Genomic DNA, 26,418 nt, shown 5'->3' on the forward strand with positions numbered 1-26,418 from the left:
GGGGACGAAAGAGGATGAGATGGCTGGATGGCATCACGGACTCGATGGACGTGAGTTTGAGTGAACTCCGGGAGATGGTGAGGGACAGGGAGGCCTGGCGTGCTGCAATTAATGGGGTCGCAAAGAGTAGGACATGACTGAGCGACTGAACTGAACTGAATTGAAGATGCAGCTGGAGAATCTGCTTTGTTCTCAAACAATAAATTTCTTTTTAGCTAGTGATAATTCTTGGTTTAAGAAAGACATGATTTAAGGTTAGAACACCTAATAAACTCTTCATCTGATTTCAGTAACATGTTGCAGAGCCTTAAAAATAAATCTCATATGACACTCTCACCTACCAAACCCTCCAAATGTAATTTTAAACCTAAACTGTAAAACGTAATAACTGTCAAGGAACCAGAGATAGCATATAGTCAAATATTACTACTGGCCCAGTATGGGAAGGGAGGGTTAATTTCACTTCATTATTAACAACATGGCACTTTTAGAAATAGAGAAGTACATTTATTCAAGACATTGGTTTTGCTTCAACTTATAAAATTCTTCTGAAGAAGACTGTTATCTTAATTACCAACCTTCCCATTTCTAAAAGCCACATTCCTTTATTTAGTATTAGCACATCACAAGATTTGTTCACTAGCTTGTGTTACACAAATTCTAATTAACATGATTATATCTACAGTTTCATTTTACAAAAATCCAAGTCCAATTTTGTAAAAGATTAAAATTTAGCTAATTTATCTTATATTCTTCTAAGTCTTCTGTCCTATTTATATCTTTAAGGGTGGTCCCTCCCTGTCCTAGTGACCATAATTAGGTGGTGACTGTGAATTGGAGAGAAAAAAATAATGAGATGGTAGTTAAGAAATATGTGAGCTCTAGGCTGGATGCTATCCTGGCTAGCTCTGAGATCTCAATTCAGAGGATTATCTTCCTGGGCTTTAGTTTCTGTTGCAGCTGGACTCAATAATCTCTGTGATACCAGTTTTTAGTCCTTTACAATGTTTATGATTTGAAACTGGTTCAGCTCAGACTGTCATGCAAATGCAGTATAGAGCAATGCCTGAGCATGACCTGGAGGGAGCCCCTGTACTGTGGGGTGGCCCTCCAGTCAAATAGACTGGCTCTTTCATCTTCCACTGGCTTCAGCAAAAGCAGTTTCCTAAATCCAAAGGATTTAAAGACAAAGGAACACTTGCCAAACACAGGAAAAATTGGTAGAGACATTCTAAGTGAAATGTTTTCACCATGCCATGTCCAATCTATGTGCTTATACGCACCAGATTGCTTCTTTTCCCGAGGCTCCACTAAAATTTCCCTAAATAGGGGAAAATAAGAAGGACATAGTCATTTTGTTTTACCAAAGGAGTACCATACTTTAGTGCTAGAAATGGAGCAAGGGAAGAGCCCACAAAAAGTTAAACATCAGTATCAACTCATGGAGCCCCCTCAGAACAAAGAAGTCCTGGTGCATCAGAGCACAAGACAGGCTGCCTGCACACAAGCAGGCACTCCAGCATTCGGCAGACATACCAATTCCTGTGCAGATCACGCAAGATAAAGCAAACTGTGCCCTCCAACACTGAGGAACGCCAGGCTGCTGCAATTCATTGAAGATTGAGAGATTCAAGCTTTGTAAATCTGATTAAAGCAAACCTCAAGCATATTTTGGTAATCAGCACAGCAATGAGCCTCACTGCTGGGAAAGCAGTTCACAGCTATTAATTTTCAGGCTTACAAATAATTTATGCACTGTTTTTGAAATCTATAAAGAATCTGATGAAATGCTTAAGAAACAACATCTAAAAGGAGTTCTTAATTATGATGCCCTTCTACTACCTCTTTTTTATTTCTCTTTGCTGCCTATTTTTTTTTTAAAGGTAAGTCCTCCAAACAGTGCATCTGGAGAAAGTAATATTTTTTCTTGCCCATTTGATAGTTTTCATTGTTTTAACCAAAGCTGGAAGAGAACCATTTGGCCTAGTTGTGGTTGTCAAAGATCTGCTATTCTGAGGCTTGGTATACTGATTGATCAAAAACTCATTATCTCTTCATCTCTCAGTGCATCAAAACACAGGGTTTTCCATTTTATTCTAGTCAAATCACTGTCATAGCCAGTAGAATTGGCAAGATATTATATTCTCACCGTCAAGGCTCTGAAACTGGGCCAGGAACTCCTCTATTTTCTTTGCTGTGTTGCCAAGCTCCTTTCCAGAAGAGGACTGAAAAAGCTTGAAACAGTTCTGAAGCATGGCCATCAGTTCATCCTTTGCCAACAACCTAGAACAGAATCCGTGACAAGAGATGTAATATAACTGGAAAATCAATATACTTAAAAAACAGTGCTTACATATTAAATGTTTCTGCTCAGAAGAAGACAGTGTAAAATCCTTTATTTGTAGCTACCAACTATTTTTGGAGAGACCTTCCTCAATGGATGTGATATTCAAAGTACTGCAAAGTACTCAGAAGAGTTCTCAACTTGAAAAATTGAAGCTCAACTTGGAAAATTTACAAAGATCTGGGTCTGTAGCCTGGCTCTGGCACTTGCTATTTTGTAATAAAGAACATGTTACTAAACATCTTTGATCCTTGGCTTCCTTGTCTCTAAAATGGAAACAGTAACTCACAAATTTCACAAGTGAGATGGAGCCTTAAGAATTCAATGAGAAGATGCAGCTGAAGATTAGCACAGTGCTTATTTATCACACAGTAGGCTTTGGAGGTTAGTTTTCCTTTCCTTCAGATCTAAAGGTAAATTAAGAGACAAGAAACATCCACTGAGGATATAACAACACATGCTAAATGAAAGCACATGTGAAATGACCAAAAAGTATATCAATGATTTCCTTATTACCAATTTGGCTAGGTTTTATATCTTCTATCAGCTTTATTAACACCAGTCAGTAAATCCAGTGAACTTTAAACTGGAAGGCAATTGCGTTTATTCTATAGCATAGGTAGAACGATTGCGCAACTCCTTCAAGTCCATAGAGAAAATCTTTGTTAGAAATAGAGAAGGGGACATTCCTGGTGGTATAGTGGGTAAGAATTCGCCTGCCAATTCAGGGGACACAGGTTCGATCCCTGGCCTGGGAAGACTGCACATGCCGTGGAGCAACTAAAGCCTGTGTTACTGAGTCCACCCTCCAGAGCCACGAGCCGCAACTACTGAACCCTGTGTGTCTTAGAGCCCGTGCACCACAACAAAGAGAAGCCTCTACTTGCTGCAACTAGAAAGCCCATGCATAGCAATAAAGACCCAGCACAACCAAATTAAATAAAATGAAATTTTTTTTAAAGGAAACAGAGAAGAAACACATTCTAAAATTAAGATCCTGTTTTCAGGGTCAGGTTTTCAGGTTACTTAGAGGATCTCTCCCCTAAGATCACAGTCAGTAACAGGATAGTGATTACCAGTTCTTAAATTAATCAGGAAAAAGCAGCCAAATTCAGAATCTGAGTGATTCTGTAAAAACTATCTTATGTTTGATATTTTCAAGATGAAAAATTAATTTTTCAAAATAAAAATTTAATATTACTAAGTTAGAGAAAAAGCTAAGTAGACTATGATTACCTAGAAATTAAGCTGATTACTTCAAGTAGAATTTAAACACAAACCAAAAACAAACAAACAAACAAACAAACCCACCACAAAGACTCTAAAACAAAAACAAATGAAGAAAATAACCAATAAATGTAGAAACTGAGAGGGGTGGACAAAAAGTAAACTTTTTCCTCATTTTAAGAAAAATATCTCTTCTTCATTCTACAACAATGAAATAATTATCCAAAGTGTAACCTTTATCTGTGAATGAAAGGCAGTTAACAGGTCAAAGAAAACCAAGCCAACACATTAAAATCTTGATTACATTTGAGATTATTGAAAACTTCTGGCTTCCTATTGCCCAGACTATGAATCAAACTATGAAGACAAGAGAGTTAACTCAAAGTCAGACACACCTGAATAACCTGTCATACCCGACCTTTAGCCCTACTCAGAAGGACAAGAGACTCAGGCAAGAGCTGCATTGCCAGGCTCCAAGTAATCACAGGCACTGGCTTGCTGGCAGGGCTGAGGAAATGCTGATGGAGGCAGAACCCATACCAGCAGCCCCTAAGGACTGACTAGCTTCTCAGGCCACAGGCAGCCACACCTCTTATCCCCGGGCAACTTACAAAACTGAATATTGAGGAGGGTAAACCCTATTATTCATCTTCAGGATGCAGGAAAAAATGGCATTGTGTCATATAATTTTGAAATCAAACTTTACTAGCCATAATTTTTAATATGACATTTGATTGGAAAGGGTGGCTCTTTCATCTCAGGTATAGAAGACTTCTAGAGATTTGGATACTTATTCCTCTTTTTATTCATAGTCAAAGACTCTGTTCCTATTGTTTCCAGAATAAGAAATGACCTTACACTTTCTTAAGTACTCCCAGGTTTAATAAAAAATAAGACCTGAAGTAACACTGATTAGAGCTAGCAATGTGATCAATCCAATAAAATTATTAATTAAAAATTTTCAATTCAGTTATTTTCATAAAATGAACCAACAAAGATACCTGCTATCATCGCTACTCTTCAACATCATTCTAGAATCTAGTCTACAACGAATTAAGAAAAAAGAAGCAAGTGGTACAAATATAAGCAAGGAAGATGAAATTTATTATTTGCATATGATATGACTGTAAGGTTAGAAAGTTTAAGAAAGCTACAAAAGTATTAAAGCATATAAAAGGGTGTCTGGATATAAGGTAAATACATATATGTGTGTATATGTACACACACATTAATATCTTATAGGTGAAAGTGAAAGTCCCTCAGTCATGTCTGAATCTTTGCGACCTCATGGACTATACAGTCCATGGAATTCTCCAGGCCAGAATACTAGAGTGGGTAGCCATTCCCTTCTCCAGGGGATCTTCCCAACCCAGGGATCAAACCCAGGTCTCCTGCATTGTAGGCAGATTCTTTACCAGCTGAACCACAAGGGAAGCCTAACTATGGAAAAAAAGAGCAAGTTCAAAATGGCAACAAAAACTACAGAATGTTATAACAAATGTGTAAGACATAGCAAAATATTAAAATCCTGAATAGACATTTTCAGTTCTAACCTTCAATATTGTAAATAAATAAATTCATTCCAAATTAATCCACATTTCAACACTTTCTGAAACAAAATTCCAGTGGGCATATTTTAAAAGCCTAAAGAAACAGTCTAAAATTTATCTAGAAAAAAAATTCATGTTCCTACAACTGAGGAACAATGTTTGTATACTTCAGTATGTGTAGCAGGGCTACTAATATATCAAAAGGGATACATTACAGTGATTAAAGTCAGATGGTACTTTGTACAGTAAGAGACCAACAGAATGAAATAAGGGTCTAGAAAGAGAGGTATATATGAGAATTCGGTACATCACATAATGGTAGCACTTCAAATCAGTGGGGAAGAGATGGGGAGTATTAGAAATAACTAGCTTGAAAAAAACTGACCACTACCCTCAGCATTTTTCAGAAAGAATAAAAATGTGAATGCGGTGTGAGAAGTGGGGAAAGAACTATTCCATCAATCATGAAATGCTAGAAGAAAAAAAGAAAGCTTTTTAAGTCTGATAATATCCAGCATCAGCAAAGGTGTGGGGAAACACTGATACACTGCTGGTGCAAGTGTACTTTAATACAATTGTGTTTATATTCTGGACTCAAAAATTCTATGTGTGTACTTTGTGAAAATAATTATACTAATGTGCAAACACAAACTCACCCTCAGTGATAACTGTAATAGACAATTATAAACAACCTAAACATATATCAAACAAGGGACTAATAAAATCAAGTGCTACACTTTCAAAACAAGGGATACTATATAGCAGTGATAAACAGTGAAGTAACGCAAGTGATGACAACTAATATTTCTAAGCACACATAACCAGGCATCATTTGATCTCCACAACACTGTATGATACAAATACTATTATTATTATCATGTTAAGAAATGAGAAAACAGAGGCACAGAAAACTTGGGCAACTTGTTCAGAGTCTGGTAACTGGCAAGCTGGGATCTGAACCTAGTCTGGCTTGGCATCTATGCTTTTACCAATGATATTATAGAAGCACCTTAAGTAGAATATTAGGTGCAAAACAAGTAACTGCAACGACAAAAACCAACCAGACGAATCCAAAAAACAAAAAACAATCCAAGCTGTGGAACATTGTATATAGTACGACTTAACATGTTTGTACCAGGAAAAATCTCAAAGTACAAAAAGCCACCAGCAAATGACTGGCTTTCAGAGATATATAACACAAGCATTAATGTCAGAAAAGTGTTATGTTCTCATTTAAATTACTTGCCACACAAGTGGAAGGAGAGAACAAGAAGCAGAAGATGAAATCAGAGAGAGGTAATGGGGGGCTAAATCACGCAGGGTCACTGTATAGACTGCAGTTTTGCTGAGTGCAAATGGGAGTTTTGAGCAAAGGAGGGACATTATCTGACTGTATTTCATCTCATATTGTCTCATTTCGTTTTCTGGCCACACCATTCCACCTGCGGGATCTTAGTTCTCTGACCAGGGATTGAACCCAGGCCCTGACACTGTAAGTACAAAATCCTAACTCCTGGACTGCCAGGAAATGTCCTTATCTGGCATATTTTAAAAGGATTATTCTGACTTCTATTTTGAGAAAAGCCTGGAAGGGAGCATGCATTGAAGCAAGGAAGTCAGTTAGGAGGTGATGGCAATAATCCAAACGAGAGATGACAGTGACTTGGACAGTGGTGGTACTAATGGGAAAGGTGTTAAGAAGAGGTTTGGTTCTTGAAATATTTTGAAGGCAGAATGCAAGTTTTCGGCTTTGAACAATTGGAAGGATAGAAAGAATGCAGCAAGATTCTAGGTTTCAAGGGAAAATCAGGCATTCAGTTCGAAACATGCTAATTCTGAGATATATACAGATATCCAAGTGGAGATGCAAATAGGTAGATGGACCTAAGAGTCTGACACACAGGAGAAAAGTGTGGGCTTTTGATTAAGCCCTGAGGGACTGCAATGTTAGAATGTTAGGGAGAAGAGAAATTACCAAAGAGGACTGAGGGGGAGGAGCATGCACTGAAGTATGAGGAAAACCAAAAGAATCTAGGCCCTAGAAAGTCATTAATGAGGAGTGATGAACTGTGTTAGATGATAATAGGTTAACGCAAATGAAGACAGAATTGACCATGAGACTTAGAAACATGAGGGTCACTGGTGACCCTGACCAAAAGAGTGCGGAAACCAAATCAGCTACGGAGAGACTGAAGAGAAACTGGAGACAGTGTGATATGCTTCAAATTGTTGTGAATTCCATCTAGCATTTGCTTTCAAAGAAACAGAATAAAACTGAGAAGAAAATACTGTTGTCCTTACTGTATCTGTGGGGGATGGGTTCCAGGACTCCTGCAGATACAAAAATCTGAGGATGCTGGAATCCATTATATGGCATAGTATTTGCATATCTCCTATACATATCCTCCTAGATACTTTAAATTATCTCTAGATTACTTATAGAATCTAATACAATGTAAATGCTATGCACATAGTTGCAAATACAATATGAATACAAAGTAAATAGCTGCCAGTGCACAGTAAACTCATATGCATTTTCCCCCCTGCTTTTTGGAACTTTTTGGAATTTTAAAAAATATTTTCAACCTGTGGCTGCTTGAATCCATGGATGTGGAACCTGCAGACATGGAGGACAAACTGTATCAAAAAGTTTGAAAGTCAGCACACCAGACCACTTTGAAGTAGGGGTCCCCAGCCTCCAAGACTCAATGTCTGATGATCTGAGGTGTACTAATAACAGAAATAAACTGCACGATAAATGCAATGTGCTTGAATCATCCTGAAACCATCCCCCTGACCCAACCCTGGATCCGTGGAAAAGTGGTCTGCCACAAAACTGACCTCTGGTGGCAAAAAACGGTGGGGACCGCCACTTTAAAGAGAGGAAAAATAACACATCTAAGACAGGTCTCATTAGTGCTGAAAAAGCTATTCTGTCTTGAACCAACTTGATTAAGTGATTATATCACTTTTGGGTAAATGGTTCAAAAAAGGCTTGTGGTACTTAATGTGTTAAAAGTTCTATAGCTTGTTATTTAAAAAAAAAAATTTCCCTAAACTAAGACAGAGAATCATTTAGCAATCATAAGAGCAATCACCCTGAAGAGCATTGAGTGTTCTGCTTCATCATGCAGAAAGGCAGTAATTTCCGGTTAAGTACTAATTATATAAACGTCTGATTGAGAACAGGCTAGAGGAGAAACTGGTCAATATAAACGTCTGATTGAGAACAGGCTAGAGGAGAAACTGGTCAATCCATGGCTAACGCAAAGATCTTCTGAATAATGAGTTCTCAAGTTCTAGGCAGACACTACCAGCACAGTTTTGAAAAATATTCAAATATTCTAGACTCAAACCTGGAAGTACATCAACAAAGACTAGAAGAAAGCAAAACGAAAAGGCTTGCCAAAAACATACTCACAGAGACTGTCTTCTTCCAAGACAACAAAACAAAGCAATCACATATGATGGTAACAAGTGAAATAAACCAAAATATGCCTAATTCCTTCTAAGCCTTGATATTTCATATTAGAGGTCACTTCCTCCAAGAAACAGAGGGTAACTGTCCAGTCTATTAGTTCCTTAGCGCACTAGACCATACCAACACAGGCCTTATTATCCTGTATTGTACCTGTCTATCTACTTATCCACCTTAATCTCCCTACTCAGCCAAGATTCAATGTGGGTAAGGACTAGGGTCATCACTGTCAACAGGTCAGTGACTCGACATATGGAGTATTAAAAACAACATTTTTTGAATGGGTAAACAAGATAGTGGCCAAGCAGTAAAAAAGAAATTTCATGACCTCAGGTGAAGAATAATTTCTCTGTTTTCAAATTGGCTCCTGGAGGGAGCACCCTGAAGTCACGGGGCTCATGGAGCACCATGCTCTTTGTAGCTCAGATGGTAAAAAATCTGCCTGCAATGCAGGAGACCCAGGCTTGATTCCTGGGTCAGGAAGATCCCCTGGAGAAAGGAATGGCAACCCACTCCAGTATTTTGCCTGAAGAATCCCATGCACAGAGGAGCCTGGTGGGTTACAGTCCATGGGTTCATGAAGAGTCGGACATGACTGAGCAACCAACATTTTCACTTTCAAGCTTTTTATACTATGTCAAAATGAGTCAATTCTACCATATGGTTAGAGACACTTCAGCAAGATAAAATACATAAATACTTTTACTGATGCACTACAAAAGTATAACCCTGAAATCAGAAGAAGTAAAGCTTTCGAACAGTTTAATTAGCTACTTCTGATTTTTTTAAATTAATTCTTAGCTACCCATTCATTTTACTAGCAGTGAAGTCGTAGTAGGCACTAAATGTTTAATAAAGAAAAACTTAAAACACAAATGCAGATCTTTTTTCTATCTGTTGAGATAAAAAAACACAGCTCACTACTAGCAGTAGAATACCTTGGTCTAGTTTTGGAACTAATCTGACACCAACTGCCTAAAGCCATCCAGCTTCTTTTTCAGCTTCATTTCTTCCCTCAATTTTTTTGTATTCCTTTCTTATTCTCCATTATTATTTAGAAGCACATTTCTCAAAGTGTGGCCCCTGGACCACCTGTCCAAATGTAAAGTGCTTCTTAAATTCTGATTTCCGCTGACCATTACACCCAAGTTTCCAGCAGTCACATTCAGAATCTTTGGGGGGAGGGTAGAATCTGTATGTTTAATGCTTCAACTGATTCTTACATACACTAAAGCCACGCAGCATCTTTTGCTTTAAAATGAGCTTCAACAATTCAGCTGTTTGTCTGAGTTAAGCAGCAGCCCACAGAAAACTGTGAAGGGCTTGACAGGATGCAAATTGAGGATTAGCAATCCCCGTTGAAATCATATTTTAGTTCTGCAGTCTCAGAGAGCTTTTGCATGGATAAATCTTGATCATGAGAAGTTAGATTATTATTATTTAGGAAGTGCCTCACAGACTGTGGAGTTGTGTCATTTTTCATAACAAGATCTTTAAATATTATCAAAGTTAATCTGCAAAGTCAGGAAACAATGCATTATTTAGATTCTAAACCTCTAGTCTCTTTGAACTAAGCTAAGGACTGATGCTGAGGCTGAAACTCCAATACTTTGGCCACCTCATGTGAAGAACTGACTCACTGGAAAAGACCCTGATGCTGGGAGGGATTGGGGGCAGGAGGAGAAGGGGATGACAGAGGATGAGATGGCTGGATGGCATCACTGACTCGATGGACATGAGTTTGGGTGGGCTCCGGGAGCTGGTGATGGACAGGGAGGCCTGGCGTGCTGCGATTCATGGGGTCGCAAAGAGTTGGACACAACTGAGCAACTGAACTGAACTGAAAGTGATCAAATGTCAATATTATTACTTCAGTCATTTTTTTTTCTAAACTCAATGAAAGCTGAGCTGACCTGCTAATATATTACTGTTTAATTCAAAAGCCTTATTCAGAAATTAAAATAATTTCTTTCAGCCTAAAGTAAATTCTTCACCTATCAATCAACTTGAATTTAAAAATCTGTTTCTGTAGCAAGCTCATAAGGTTCCACTTGGGATAAGCAGACTAGACACTGTGGCTCCATTCATTACAGATGTCTGCACACTGTGCCAATATGTCCTCAAGATGGAGTGTGGGTTGAGTCCACAGGAGCTTGCTCTGCTGGCTCATTTTAAAATGTGGGGTACCCTTTCAACATGGACTTCTGGCCACAAACCCATATAAATTTCCTTTTATACCACCACTCGAAAAATTGGAATAGGGCTGAAAAACTGACTGAACATGGAAGATCTGGAGTTAAATGCCAGCTCTGCCAACTGCAGAAAAGTCACTCAATGTTTCTGGCTTTGGTTTACTTATTGGAGAAAAACAATGTGATAACTCTAGATGAGTGATCTCAGTTGATGGCAGAGGGGCCAAGGGACAGTAAATTCTCCTAAGAAGAAGGGCCCAGTCTGAGAACCATTGCTATGGGGCTCCACTGGTACTGCTGGGGTAGGGCAGTGTGCCTCCATCCAGCTGAGCCATCAGTGGCCTAGAAGTGGAGGACTTTATGATTTATGTTAACCCTTTAAATCTTATTATTGAAGCATGATTTTTCAAATTTTAAAATCTGAAAAATTCTTGGTCTAGTGTTTGATATTTAGGTGGCTGTCTAGAAATTCTCTCCAATAGAAAGCTAAAATTTTCCTCTTAAGGTCTTTCACAGCTGACCAGAAAAAGACACTCACCTAGCTTACTGCTCAGCTAGCATAACTTTTTTTTTTTTTACCACTTTCTGTTCCCAAACAGTGTTTTAACTTAAATATATCCTTTTATAATGACACATGGTTGAGAGAAAATTAACCAACTCATATCCTGTATAGGAATGTGGTCTTCAGGCTCCAAGAGTTGACTGACAGAGGAAAGGTTATGGAAGACATGCAGAACCACTGCACTCATGTCAGATTATGACATATTATAAATGCATACTCTCCACACATCAATGTCTGTCATTTACACTTAAAAATAACTGATAAATTCTATAGGTCTTTTCCACTTACGAATAGTTGACATTTTCAATATTCTTGTAAGTTCCTTGTAAATATCTTTTAATTGAAATATAATTGACATATAACATTAGTTACAGGTATACAAATGATTCAGTATATGTATATACTGTGAACTGATCACCACAATAAATCTGGTTAACATCTGTCATCTCACATAGTTTCTCTAAGCAACTCTCAAATACACAATACAGTATTATTAATAGTAACCATGCTGTACATTACAATCCTAGGATTCCTTTGTAACTGGAAGTTTGTACCAATTTTGACCACCACCTACCCCTGGCAACCACCAATTTGTTCTCTGATTCCGTAAGTTCAGTGTTAAGGCAGCATTTCCTTCTTTTTATTTCTGAATAACACACACAGACACACACACAATCTGCCTATCCATTCAACCATTGATGGACACTTAGGTTCATTCCATGTCTTGGCTACTGTAAACAATGTTGTAGTAAACACAATGCTGATATCTTTTTGAGTTATTGCTTTCCTCTCCTTCTTATAAACATGCAGATGTGGAAATGCTACATCATAAAGGAGCTCTATTTTTAACTTTTTGAGGAATCTCTATTCTGTCTTCCATAGTAGCTGCACAATTTACATTCCGACCAACAGGGAAGTAGGGTTCCCTTTTCTTCACACCCTCACCAATACTTGTTGTTTCTTGTTTTTTTGATAAGTCATTCTAATGGGTGATACCTTAATTGTGGTTTTGATTTGCATTTCCTTGATGATTAGTGATGTTTAGCACTTTTGCATGTACCTGCTCGCCATGTGTATGTCCTCTTTGGAAAAATGTCTACTCATATCCTCTGCTCATTTTTAATCAGATTTTTTTTCTATTGCGTTGTATGAGTTCTCTATATATTTTAGATATTAATCCCTCATCAGATACATGATTTACAAATATTTTCTCCCATTCTGTAGGGTGCCTTTTCATCTTGTTGATGGTTCCCTATGCTGTGCAGAAGCTTTTTAGCTTAATACAGTCCCACTCCTATGTCTTTGCTTTTGGTGTCAAAGCCAAAAAACCATTGCCAAGACCAATGTCAAGGAGCTCATTACTTATGTTTTCTTCTAGTTTTATGGTTTTAACTGTGTTCATCTTTAATCCATTTTGAGTTGATTAGTGGTCCAGTTTTTTCAATTCCATTTGTTGATGGCTGTTCTTGCCCCATTGTATATTCTTGTCTCCTTTGTCATAAATTAACTGCCCATGTAAGCATGAGTTTATTTCTGGGTTCTCTATTATGCTCCATTCCTCCGTGTGTCTGTTTTCATGCCAATATCATACTGTTTTGATTACTACAGTTTTGTAATATACACTGAAATCAAGAAGTATGTCTCCACCTATGTTCTTCCTCAAAACTGTTTTGGTTCTTTAGGGTCTTTTGCAGTTCCACACAAATGTTAGGAATTTTGTACTTTTTAATGGTCACAAAATATTTCATCAAGTAGACCTCTGGTTATTTAAACATGTCAGTTTCCAGATAAAAGGGATTTTTCAAGAAAAATACTGCCATTCATGTAACTCTTAACAAAAAGTTCAAATTGGAAATGTTACTAGACTATGTTTCTAATAGTACTACAGATTTTCGTTCCAAAGAAACATTCAGTGATCATTTTTAACTTAATTTTCTCTTATGACTTCAATTATTTGAAGACAGGAGACAAGAATGTCTGGTTTCCTAAATTCAGATGTTTCCCATTTAGAATGACTAAACTGACAAGTGTCCCTGATTTTTTGTCAACATCTTATCTATACAAAGGGGAAAAGAAGAATTCCAGTTTGAAGGGTGGCAGATTTCTTTCTCTCTGGTAGTTTCCAGATTCTTGCCTGTCCTTGCTGTAACTGCTGTATTTATCCTTAGTGTTTTTAATATTCCTGTTTCTGACCTCAGATTAGCAACATGATTGAAACTTTGCTTTCTATTCACTGGTTCTGCTTTATTCAGATCCCCAAATCCCTATTTTAGACCTGAGCAAAGAAAAGTGGAAAGTATAAAAATTTTAAAGTCAGATCTGAATTAAAATCCTAGTTCCATCAACAGCTATAAGATCTCAGGCAAATTACTTAAACCCTATCTGTGCTTTAGTTTCACCTGCTGTAAAGTGTGGCTAATGGTGTCTGCCACAAAGGCGCACCTGAGTATTAGACTGGAAAGTGTACTGACAGTGCCTGACACAGCAAGACTTCATGATCTCTGATTAGTACTATCCAATAGTGCATACCATAACTATCATTGTTCACATTTCCTTACCCTTATTTAGAATTGGCATTCTTGATCCCTGACTCTCCCTGACAAAGAAATCTATGAATTTAGAAATACCCAACTGGAAAAGGAAGGCAATTGCTAATCATGAAGGTTAAAGAGGAAACCCAGCAAGAATCAACTGGGTGCTTGAGATAAGTATGCTGACTTGAATAGAAAACAAAAGAAATCTCAGGAACATTCCAGTTGAAGTATGTAAATATACGGAAATCTCTTATTGGCATTTAAAGAAAATGAAATAAAACATAGCTTTTCAGTGGCAATCTAGTTTCCATGGGGAGTTATTTTTCCAGATAGCATAAAATTAGTTTCCTATCTTAAGCTGCACCTGCTGGATAACTAACATTTGTATTATTAAGTCTCGGGACTGAAAGTGCTTTCAATGTGAATTTTCCTCCTACTGTGCCCATCTGTTCTTTTCTTGTGGACCCAGGGGAAGCCAAGGCTTAGTAAATATTCAGTTCTTGGACTTCTTTATGATATTTTCATATGAACATTTATATCCACTGAGGAAAATTATAAGACTGCGTGCAAAAACAACTCACACTTGGATTTCCTTCTTTCACTACCCAAGTGGTCATTATTTTTATGAAAGACTAACAAGTCACCATACATATAAGGCATAAAGCCAAAGAAAACAAATAATTATAACTTTAAAAGATAAATTTGTCAGGAATAAGTGATCTTTGATATCTGATAATAGCACCAAGATACCTTATTTATTCATATAATACTAGAAAAAATTTACAGCTTAGCCAATGTTAATGCTGACAGAGTCAGCTCAGGTTGGGGAAGGTATCAAGACCACTGCCCAGCAGCAGCCACTCCTCATCTGGGTCAGCAGTGGCCTCCTTCACAGGATGCACTTCACTCAGTGATGCCGCCCCTCAACCCAACCAGGCTGGAGCCACGTGAGCATGCTTGCTGTGACTACCTTCCCTATCGTAACAGCAAGCTGGCTGAGCTGAAGTGATCAGCACCAAGGTTCTTCCTGTGTGGTATCAACAATTCACAAAGCAAACACTGATTTTACTTAAAAAAAATCAAAAGTTTAGAAACAAGGTAAGACTAGCAAAGAAATGGTTTCTATTAACTACAAACATAAAATTCAAGATATATACAAATATTAGTTACAACGTGGCTACTTATGAAACTCCTTGGCAGGCAGAGTTCTGGAAGCAGGTGTTATTTATTGGCAGGCTTAGAGTAGATAAAAAAGGGGAAAAAAAAAAAAAAAAAAACACTACCTCAGCAGCTGCAAGACTGATGCATACTCCTCTGAATCCCATATGTTCTTTTCTAAACACATGCAGTACAGCTCTCTGATCTGGAAGTGAACAGCATACTTGTGAGGGACCAAAAATGATCTAAGTTTGCACATTACTAGTTTGGGAAAATCATAAATGAGGTAAAAAAAAATTTTTTTTTTAAAACAGCCATTTTCTGTAAATGACAATAGATAGGGCACATATCACATGGATTGGGCATTTACATAAAACATCATTCACATGAGAGCAAAATGAGATCCTATTGGGATTGGCTGATATCACTGGTCACTTTGCAATAAGAAAATTATTAAAATGATGATGTGATTATTAAAAAGAAGGTTTAATGGCAGAAAATAAACAAGTCATTCTTACATTTATATTTGTTCTCTCAACCTCTGAGTTAAGAATGCAAAGATTTAGGAATACAGAATTGTTCCCTTGCAGATGGTTCACAGGCTTATGTTATGACCCAAACGCCAGCAGAGCATAATTCTGCAAGAAGCAAAAGCACTACTTTCCTTTAGTTCTGGGTATAATGCACGGTTAACCATTAGGCAGTCTCAAACAGATTCCTTTTTTATTTCACTAAAGTGGAGGATCAGCTTTCTCAGTATAAGTGACAAAGTATTAAAGAGAATAAATTAAAATGACTTAGCACAAACACACTGAAGGGAAAGCACCACCACTTGGATTCACATGGCTGTTTCTAGTTGTGGCCATCAGAACAAAAAATACTGTTTCAATTACCAGTAACATGTACAGCTGGAATGGATTTACACTGTGCATACACGGCAAGATGTGGATCCATTGCAAATTCTGAGGCCTGAATGCTAGTAAACTCAAAGGGAAAAACCAGTAACATTCCTACATCAGAGATTCCAAATGAGTAAGTTCTGGTTACCTGTCGACCCAATGGGTATTTGGGAAGAGAAGAGGTGAACTGATGAAGACATCTCAAAACCAGGAAGTAATTTTTATGGTAAACATGCAGGTTTTCTAGTAATGATTGTGTTTCCTCCTAAAAAAGTCATTACAAATATGTAAGTCAGCAATTAGTAGAATAATAAAATCTAATTTCCAGAAAACTGATGAGAGAAGATTCAGAATTACAAATTAACCTTAAGTCTGAGAATTCATCATGCACACAAAATCTAGGATAACAGTTGGATACTTTTTATTTAGTGTCAAGTCTGGTGATATTTTATACATACCAAAACTAAATTAATTTTGTAACTAATTTAATTTCCTCTTGTCTAAAGCACTGCCACAAAGACTTGGCCCCTCCAAAATACAAGTGTGCAAAAGAGCACCTGCTGGACGCTTGCCCACATCAGTCACCTGGTGTATACCACAGCAAGGGATGGCCATCATCCTCTAGCTTCCATGGCATTAGAGGGGTGAGGAGATCATCAGAGCCCTCAGTACCAATGTAATTAATGGTTACTGTGGTTCCATGATGTTTTAAGCCACACCACACAGCATTATAGGAGCTCAGTTCCCTGACCTGGAATCAAACCCATGCCCTCTGCACTGGGAGCACAGAGTCTTAACCACTAGACTACCAGGGAAGTCCCTGTACTCTTTTCTCATAGTCCTACTAAAGTTGTGTTGAAAGGGAAGGACAGACTGTAGTAGAAACATGCAGGTGACTACGATAAATCTTTGCTTTTTCATTGAGATTCTCCAATACTGGTTTTGTTCACTTTACCAACTAAGTGGGTGAAACTGAAAATTAGAACCCTGAAGCCAACAAGCTGTATAATTTAGAATCTAAGAAGTGTGATATGGGAGGCAGTCTTAAGAAACCTATGGGATGACTAATCTCACAAATCAGTTTCAAAAGGCTTTTCTTTGGAGGGGTGATGATTAGGAGAGTTTTCTAGAACTTTATGAAATGTTTTAAAAGGGATTTTAAAATACTATACCCTATCATGCATTTTTCATACTTCAAATACTTTTATCACTTATTCCTGTAACATTTTCTTAAGAGGATTATGATCTGTGCTACCATCTTCAAATTTTTTTCTCCAATAAGAAGTCAAATTAAAAAACCTTAAGTACTGAACTGTCTTTTTTCCTGCAATATTCTGCAGATACCCAATATTTCAGTGGTCAACCATGCAGAAAACAACACCTCCAGGTATCAATGTGCTGCATTTAGTCACTCAGTTGTGTCCAACTCTTTGCAACCCCATAGACTATAGCCTGCCAGGTTCCTCTGTCCCTGGGGATTCTCCAGAAAAGAATACTGGAGTGGGTTGCCATGCCCTCCACCAGGGGATCTTCCCAACCCAAGGATCAAACCCAGGTCTCCCGCACTGCAGGTGGATTTTTATCATCTGAGCCACCAAGGAAGCCCAAGACTACTGGAGTGGGTTGCCATGCCCTTCTCCAGGGGCTCTTCCCAACCCAGGAATTGAACTGGGGTTTCCTGCATTGCAGAGAGATTCTTTACCAGCTGTGCTACCCAGAAAGCCCCCAGATATCAATAAATTCAAACAAATCTAAACTATCTAATATAACAAATCTGATATATTTTCCTGAACTCTAACTCACTTAGAAATCAATTCCTTGGTCAGCAATCTGAGTCATTATCTGAAAGCATAGAGCAAATGAAAGAAAAGCTTTTAGTATCAAAGTTTTTTCCCACCAGTATTTGAGTTAGTTGGTAATTTCAAAAATCTAGGTCTTCTATCACAACAAAGGGTATTTTAACTGCCACTGTCAGAGTACACTTAATTTCTATTTTCACTGTAAGCTATAACATAGAGACTGCATAAAGCCACTAATGGCTTACCTTGATATGTGAGTAAACAGCTTGTAAACAGGGGCAATATTCTGAAGGAAAAGGAATCTATTACTGAATAATAACTGTACTTCATGTACTACCTCTTACTTTTGCTTTGTGGACTAACTGTAAATACAAATAACTGGGTGATACAGTAGAAATGAATGACATCGTCACTAAATTTACTTGGATGTGGAAAGAAAAGAAATACTTGACACAGTATGGGCAATGTTGCACACTCCAGGAACTAGATGCCCTGGAGTAAGTGGAAGAGGAAAGATACAAACATGTTTTCTCCCAAACAGTCTTAGTACCTTCACATTTTCCACTGTGCCTCACATCCCTGTGATGATTAGAATTCTAGCCTTTAAAAAACATTTTGTCTTCTTTTGTTTTGTTCCTATAACATGGCAGACTATTTCATCTGAGGATATGGGAGTTCTTATTCCAACACTGGAAATAAAACTGGCTACACTGGACTAATTGAGAGATCTGTTATACCATTCTAAGGGATCTTCAACAGTAATTTTGACCATCCAAAATCTCTGACTTAATGTGCTGACTTCAGAACCTTACTCCATATAAGAAAGATTCCACTGTTATTTATACCTGTGTGCTTATCAGCTGCAACAGAAAACATCACCAATGACTAATTTAACTTTTTCATGTAATCTGTCCTCTAAGTTCTTTGTCTTACTGCGACAGCTACCTGCAAATGTGCAGGGCAACAATTCCTAAAGCACTGTATGAACACATTTTCATATACTTCAGCCTGTAAGAGGTCCTGATGCATGAGAAAATTTCCCTCTTAATACATTACAGCAGCATCACACCATGCTCATGCAGAAACATAGCCTGTTGAAATAGTTCTCCTGTTTTCTATTCATTAAATTTTTCCTCCGGAATCTTTTCCATACCAGTCATAGCTGCCACAGTTTAATTTCATAACTGTGTTTGGATGGTCTTTTCAACAGAGATGCACTGCCTAGAAATATTTATTGTTTACCAAAGAAATGTTTTCTTCTGTTCTTAAAAGAAGACCTCTTGGTCTCTACTGATCTTTGAGACAGATATGGGAAAACAGTGAGCTGTAGGAAAAGCAGCAAAAACAGTCCCCTTGCTCTTCCCCAAACATGACAGACAAGTTCCAATCTCACATCCTCTCCACTTGTTGTGGCTCTGCTTAGAATTTTCTTCCTCTGGATTCCTGTATGGGATGCTCTATAACTTCCTCTTTACTCAAAACTCACCTTCTTGATGAGGCTCTTATTTAAAGTTTCAATTTCATTCCCTGTGCACACTGCCAGTACTCCCTTTCTCTCTTTCACTGTTTTCTTCTTAGCAATTATTACTCACAAAGATGTTTTACCTACTCACTTTGATAGCAGGTAAGTTCCACAAAGGCAGGGAGGTTTGCTTGTTTTGTTTACTCCTGTACTAGATTAATACTTGGCCCACAGTAGGCACTCAAGAAGCATTTGTTGAATGTAGTAGTACATGAATGAACAGAGGCCAACACGCAGCCTCTCTCCTCAGCAAGAGTAACTGCTGGAAAAAAAGATCAACCACTGTTGTCCTGTTGATATGGGCCAGATTTAGTAGTTTTTCAAAAGAAGACAAAAGTCTGAATTTGTGATATAAAATTTCTCTATTTGTAAATGCTGGCTCAGATTAAAAAAATAAAACCACCATGGACCTAAAAAAATCACACTGATAGCCAGCTGTCAGTTGCCAGTCAATGTGTGCTCAGTTCAGTCGCTCAGTCGTGTCCGACTCTTTGCAACCCCATGAAGTGCAGCACGCCAGGCGTCCCTGTCCATCAACAACTCCTGAAGTTTACCCAAACTCATGTCCATTGAGTTGGTGATGTCATCCAACCATCTCATCCTCTGTCATCCCCTTCTCCTTCTGCCTTCAATCTTTCCCAGCATCAGGGTCTTTTCAAATGGGTCAGCTCTTCACATCAGGTAGCCAAAGTACTGGAGTTTCAGCTTCAACAACAGTCCTTCCAATGAACACCTAAGATTGATCTCCTTTAGGATGGACTGGTTGGATCTCCTTGCAGTCCAAGAGACTCTCTCTCTTCTCCAACACCACAGTTCAAAAGCATCGATTCTTTAGGGCTCAGCTTTCTTTATAGTCCAACTCTCACATCCATACATGACCACTGGAAAAACCATAGCCTTGACTAGACAGACCTTTGTTGACAAAGTAATGTCTCTGTTTTTTAATATGCTGTCTAGGTTGGTCATAACTTTCCTTCCAAGGCGTAAGCATCTTTTAATTTCATGGCTGCAGTCACCATATGCAGTGATTTTGGAGCCCAGAAAAATAAAGTCAGCCACTGTTTCCACTGTTTCCCCATCTATTTGCCATGAAATGATGGGACCAGATGCCATTATTTTAGTTTTCTGAATGTTGAGCTTTAAGCCAACTTTTTCACTCTCCTCTTTCACTTTCATCAAGAGGCTCTTTAGTTCTTCTGTACTTTGTGCCATAAGGGTGGTGTCATCTGCATATCTGAGGTTATTGAGATTTCTCCCTGCAATCTTGATTCCAGCTTGTGCTTCTTCCAGCCCAGCATTCCTCATGATGTACTCTGCATAGAAATTAAATAAGCAGGGTGACAATATACAGCCTTGACATACTCCTTTTCCTATCTGGAACCAGTCTGTTGTTCCATGCACAGTTCTAACTGTTGCTTCCTGACCTGCATACAGGTTTCTCAAGAGGCAGGTCAGGTGGTCTGGTATTCCCATCTCTTGAAGAATTTTCCACAGTTTATTGTGACCCACACAGTCAAAGGCTTTGGCATAGTCAACAAAGCAGAAATAGATGTTTCTCTGGAACTCTCCTGCTTTTTCCATGATCCAGTGGATGTTGGCAATTTGATCTCTGGTTCCTCTGCCTTTTCTAAATCCAGCTTGAACATGTGGAAATTCACAGTACACCATACTATTGAAGGCTGGCTTGGAGAATTTTGAGCATTACTTTACTAGCATGTGAGATGAGTGCAATTGTGCGGTAGTTTGAGCATTCTTTGGCATTGCTTTGAAAACTGACCTTTTCCAGTCCTGTGGCCACTGCAGAGTTTTCCAAATGTGCTGGCATATTGAGTGCTGGCAATGTGTAATACAGCCATTTAAATATGCTATCTCCAGTCACATAAATTATGTCTGTCTGTCATTCATTCAAAAATCATTACTGTTTACTCACATGACAAGGTCTCCCCATCATTAAGGATTAGGTACTTTTTTTTTAACAGAAGCCAATGACTATGTAAAACTTAAATACATATACATAGGTAAATAAAACATGATTAGTAGAATAATATGTGCCATGATACTTAGTTCTTGCATTTATTTCTCTTCTTTCCAGAGTACTTATCACTTTCGTGTCTAGAATTACATGCATGGGGTGAAGGGTGAGCTCAAGAAAACTAAATAAAAGTACGTAAAAGTGACTAAACTTAAGCAACTTATTCCTTTCAATTAATTCCCTGCTCACTGAAAGCTGGTAAAACAAGCAAATTTTAGGATTAAAATGCATCAGCTGTCCAAGAACACAGCATTTTCTTATTTATCATCTTGACAGAACTAAGCGTTATTTTTCTCATTAAAGAGAAATTTTAGCTGAAGATGATTCCTAGGCTTGACTTCTCACATGGCAGCTACCTAGAGAACAGCAAACCATGGCTTTCTCCTAGCTCCCTGGGTTGAAGGAGTGCTAATCTTCTTGTCTCTCTCAGCCCTTTAGCCTCCATACTGCTACCCTAGCATTTATATCAGGAGTCAGACATGACTGAGCGACTTCACTTTATTTTTTCACTTTCATGCCTTGGAGAAGGCAATGGCACCCCACTCCAGTACTCTTGCCTGGAAAATTCCATGGACGGAGGAGCCTGGTAGGCTGCAGTCCATGGGGTCACTAAGAGTCAGATACGACTGAGTAACTTCACTTTCACTTTTCACTTTCATGTATTGGAGAAGGAAATGGCAACCCACTCCAGTGTTCTTGCCTGGAGAATCCCAGGGACGGGGAAGCCTGGTGGGCTGCCATCTATGGGGTCGCACAGAGTGGGACACGACTGAAGCGACTTAGCAGCAGCAGCAATCTTAGATATGGTGCTGGGACAGGCATAAAAACTACTAATTGGAAAAGGCTGTTAATATTCTCCTGCCACCAAAACATTTCCTCATAGAAAGCAAGATAATTTTTCACTACTTACTAAAAAAAAAATCTTTTCGGTATATCAAAAACTAGTTTATTTTATTATCAGATAAAAATTATGCAAATATGATATGAGGCCAAAATCTAAATTCTCCTTAATATTTGACTTCAAACAAAATTTCAGGCACAAGAAAGAGTAAAAATTTTATCTATTATGGTGAATTTGAAAGTTCTGTTTAAGACATGTCTGATAGCTCAATTTCTCATGAAATAGAGTTTCATAAATTAAAGATTAAAGTTAAAAAAATAAAGAAAGCTTGATTACTAAAGCAAAACTTTGGGACAAAACACTGTAAAAATATATCCAGCCACTGTTCCTGCTGTTTCATTTAAATCCTATAGCTGTTTACCATAATAAACTGCCTGATTTAATTTCATTTAAACCTATACACTAAAATGAACTTTCAATGAGGAATCTAAATGATTTAACCAGGCAGAAGAAAAGTTATTAATCTGTTTAATGAACAAGTAAATAAAACCTTAGCATTCTAAAAGAAACGTCAAAGATTATTTGTTAAACTTCTATTATAGGCTTTGAAAGCTATTGGGACATCAGAAGTTTGAATTAATGGGAGCTTGAACAAGGTTGTTCTGTTTAAACTTAGAAGAACCTAATTGTTAGCTATGAGAGCATACTTTCCAGGCATTGTACACAGCTGCACTGTACAACTGCTCAAGGGACAGACTACTCAGAAATGAGAAAATGCACAGAATCTTGACTCTTTCATCAACTATATGTGGCCTTCTAATGTCTCACCTTAGTTTGAACTTCTTAATAAATCTTCTACAAATGTACATGATGGAGTTAGCTAAATTTTTAGATTTAAGTACATTCAAAAAACTCATTCCTAAAGTTTATGAAATACAAAGCTGGTATACAATTTTAAAGCAGTTATCTATGAAACTAAGGGTCCATAATCTTAAGGGAGTTGAAGTGAATTTTTCTGTTTGCCTTTTTTTTTTTTTTTTTTAACATCTTGAGTCCAATCAGAAGACAACTGAGATGAATCATTTGTTTAGGCTGGCATTTACTAGCTTACTTCTACACTTAAGAAAACAAGGTAAAGGGAGACAATAAATGATGTTTTCTTCTAGGGAGTCGTCTATGTCAGTGGTTCTCAAAGAATGGCCTCCAAATCAGCAGCATCAGCACTGCCTGGGACCCTTCTAGAAATGCAAATTCTTGGGGCAGAGCACAGGGCTACACAATCAGAAACTCTGGAGATGGAGCCTAGATACCTGCATTTTACAAGTGCTCCGAGTGATTCTGATATATGCTAAGGTCTCGAGCAGTCACTTAGTTCATCAGAGTAGACAGCCAGTAGATTTTTAGGGCAGAAACAATCTTGATATAAAGAATATAAATTTCACTAGATTACACTTTGAGATCTATGTCTCAGAAATATAAATGTAGAAAATGAGCACAAAACTAATAGGAGGTAAGTCTATATAACTATATACTCTATATGACTATATAACAGAGTATTATATACACTTTGTATATATGTTATAGAATATATAAAACAGTATATTTAATTTATATCTTTATTTTTATCATGGTAAAAAAATCAATAGTAACTATTTCTGATTTACATTTATAAAAGTTTTATTGTTCTATTTGTTTTAAACTCACTCTCATTTGCTGAATAGACTTTGATTAACACTAACGCTATGGAGAAATCATTACTAGGGATTATCTAAATTCAGAGACAAGGATATTAAGGCTTAAACAGGGTAAGTGATTTCCTTAAGTACACAAGGCTACTGAGCAGCTGGAGTTCAAACACAAGATTTCCGAGATGAATCATCCCCTGTATCATGCAGTACCATATTATTGATTATCATCTGGCATTTCTTTCCAATTTTTTTTTATTGTAGAAAAATACATATAAAATTATCACGAATTTTAAACCTAAACTATAAAAAGATAAAAAGAAAAGCATTATAATAAGAATAAAATATTAAAAGATATTTTTGGTCTAAACTAGAAAAACCAACACATTAATTTTTCAGAGATAACTTCTGTTCCTTGAATTCAGCAGGTAGCCAACATAAAATTTTTTCAGGTTAAAGGTGCAAATCTTTGTTGCTCCTTCATATTTCTTACTATGTAAGTCCCAAGAAAATACACCTCTAAATGATTAAAAATGCAATCCGAAAATGAATATGGCAAAGATGATAACAAACAGGTCTGAAAGCTGAGCACAGTATAAATAAATGCTTAGAAAATACACAATGTTACTGAAAAGCAAAGTTAATATTAGACTATAATGAACAGGTTCAAAATTGGGAAAGGAGTATGCCAAGGCTGTTTACTGCCACCCTGCTTATTTAACTTACAGGCAGAGTACATCATGTAAAATGCAGGGTTGTATAAATCACAAGCTGGAATTAGGAATGCCAGGAGAAATATCAACAACCTCAGATATGCAGATGATACCACTCTAATAAAGAGGAGAGTGAAAAACCTGGCTTAAAACTCAACATTCAAAAAACGAAGATCATGGCATCCGGTCTCATCACTTCATGGCAAATAGATGGGGAAAAAGTGGAAACAGTGACAGATTTTATTTTCCTGGGCTCCAAAATCACTGTGGATGGTGAATGCAGCCATGAAATTAAAAGATACTTGCTCCTTGGAAGGAAAGCTATGACAAACCTGAACAGCATATTAAAAAGCAGAGATATAATTTTTGCCAACAAAAGGTCCGTGTAGTTGAAGCTATGGTTTTTCCAGAAGTCATGTATGGACACAAGAGCTGGATCATAGAGAACGCTGAATGCTGAAGAACTGATGCTTCCAATTATGCTGCTGGAGAAGACTCTTGAAAGTCCCTTGGACAGCAAGGAGATCAAAGGAAATTAACTCTGAATATTCATTGGAAGGACTGATGCTCAAGCTGAAGCTCCAGTCCTTTGGCCACCTGATGTGAAGAACTGACTCACTGGAAAAGACCAATATGCAGGGAAAGATTGAGGGCAGGAGGAGAAGGGGCAACAGAGGATGAGATGGTTGGATGGCATCAGTGACTCAATGGACATGAGTCTGAGCAAACTCAGGGAGACAGTGAAGGACAGGGAAGCCTGGAGTGCTGCAGTCCATGAGATAGCAAAGAGTCAGACATTACTGAGCCATTGAACACAGCAAATTTCTGCAACAGGCCAGCCTAGACATTCTCTCCTTTTGTCATCTCAATGGTTAAAGGTACTCTTTAAAAATCTCTTCTTGACCTCTGAAAGTACACTCCTGACAGAAACTTCTAGCTGGAAATACACTTGGAAACTCACTGACTCAATAGAGCTAAGTCGTCTAATCTCAAAAAACTCAATAACATGCACACATCCTTTCCCACTGGTTCTTAAATTTCCTCTATATTGAAATAACCTACTTTAGTGTCTGAAGACTTCCTATACTGCTCTGAAAAGATTACAGACTTTATTAAAATGATTATTAAATCCAATCTAGAAGTGATTTTATATTATGGCCTAGTGTGGATTCTGCATCAGAAATAATGTTTGATAAAAGCCATTTTGCATTGTAATTACATATGTAAACTATAGCTGAACAACATCAAAAAGAAGCCATTCTCAATATTTTTTGAGAGTTTTTTAAAAGGAGGTAAATTAGTCTTTACCTATATATAACACATGCCCTCCAGGAACTAATATTCTTTTATTCAAAATTTAATACATAGGGAGCCCAACCTGGTACTTTGTGACAACCTAGATGGGTGGAGTGGCAGGGGAGGGAGGCTTAAGAGGGAAGGGATATATTAATACATATAATTATGACTGATTCACATTGATGTATGGCAGAGACCACCATAACATTATAAAGCAATTATCCTCCAATTAAAAAAACTTTGAAAATAGTTTGTATCAGTAAAACCCACAGAGTGCTAGGGCTTAACTTCAATCTCATCTTAATTTTACTACAATTTTCTAATAAACATTTTCCTTAAAAAGGTATAAAGAGTCTGAAAATAAGTGTGACATCACACATTCTAATTGTAAGGGACTTGTTAAATACATGAAGGTACATTCATTCAATAAAATATGATGCCACTCTTATAGCTATGTGTAAAAGAATAAAATTAGAACATTCTATAACACTAAATATAAAAATAAGCTCAAAATGAATTAAAGACCTAAATATAAGACTGAAAACCACAAAACTCTTAGAAGAAAACAGGCAGAACACTCTGACAT

The 26,418-nt window shown here is 37.5% G+C and overlaps 1 protein-coding gene across 7 annotated transcripts in view; it reads right to left on the minus strand.

Annotated features, from left to right (window-relative positions):
- Positions 1-26,418, minus strand: part of ORC3 (origin recognition complex subunit 3) — a 69,338-nt gene that overhangs the window by 9,649 nt on the left and 33,271 nt on the right. For all 7 annotated transcript variants that reach the window (XR_003512627.1, XM_027551426.1, XM_027551425.1 and 4 more), the window contains exons 12-14: positions 16,093-16,209; positions 15,171-15,250; positions 2,150-2,283 (exon numbers count right to left, since the gene is read on the minus strand). Coding sequence is in view for 6 of the 7 variants with exons in the window: in XM_027551426.1 (XP_027407227.1) it covers positions 2,150-2,283; positions 15,171-15,250; positions 16,093-16,209 (331 nt within the window). In the remaining variant the exon portion in view is untranslated. The remainder of the gene's footprint in view (positions 1-2,149; positions 2,284-15,170; positions 15,251-16,092; positions 16,210-26,418) is intronic.

This window comes from Bos indicus x Bos taurus, chromosome 9 (assembly GCF_003369695.1).
Source record: "Bos indicus x Bos taurus breed Angus x Brahman F1 hybrid chromosome 9, Bos_hybrid_MaternalHap_v2.0, whole genome shotgun sequence".
Classification (NCBI taxonomy): domain Eukaryota; kingdom Metazoa; phylum Chordata; class Mammalia; order Artiodactyla; family Bovidae; genus Bos; species Bos indicus x Bos taurus.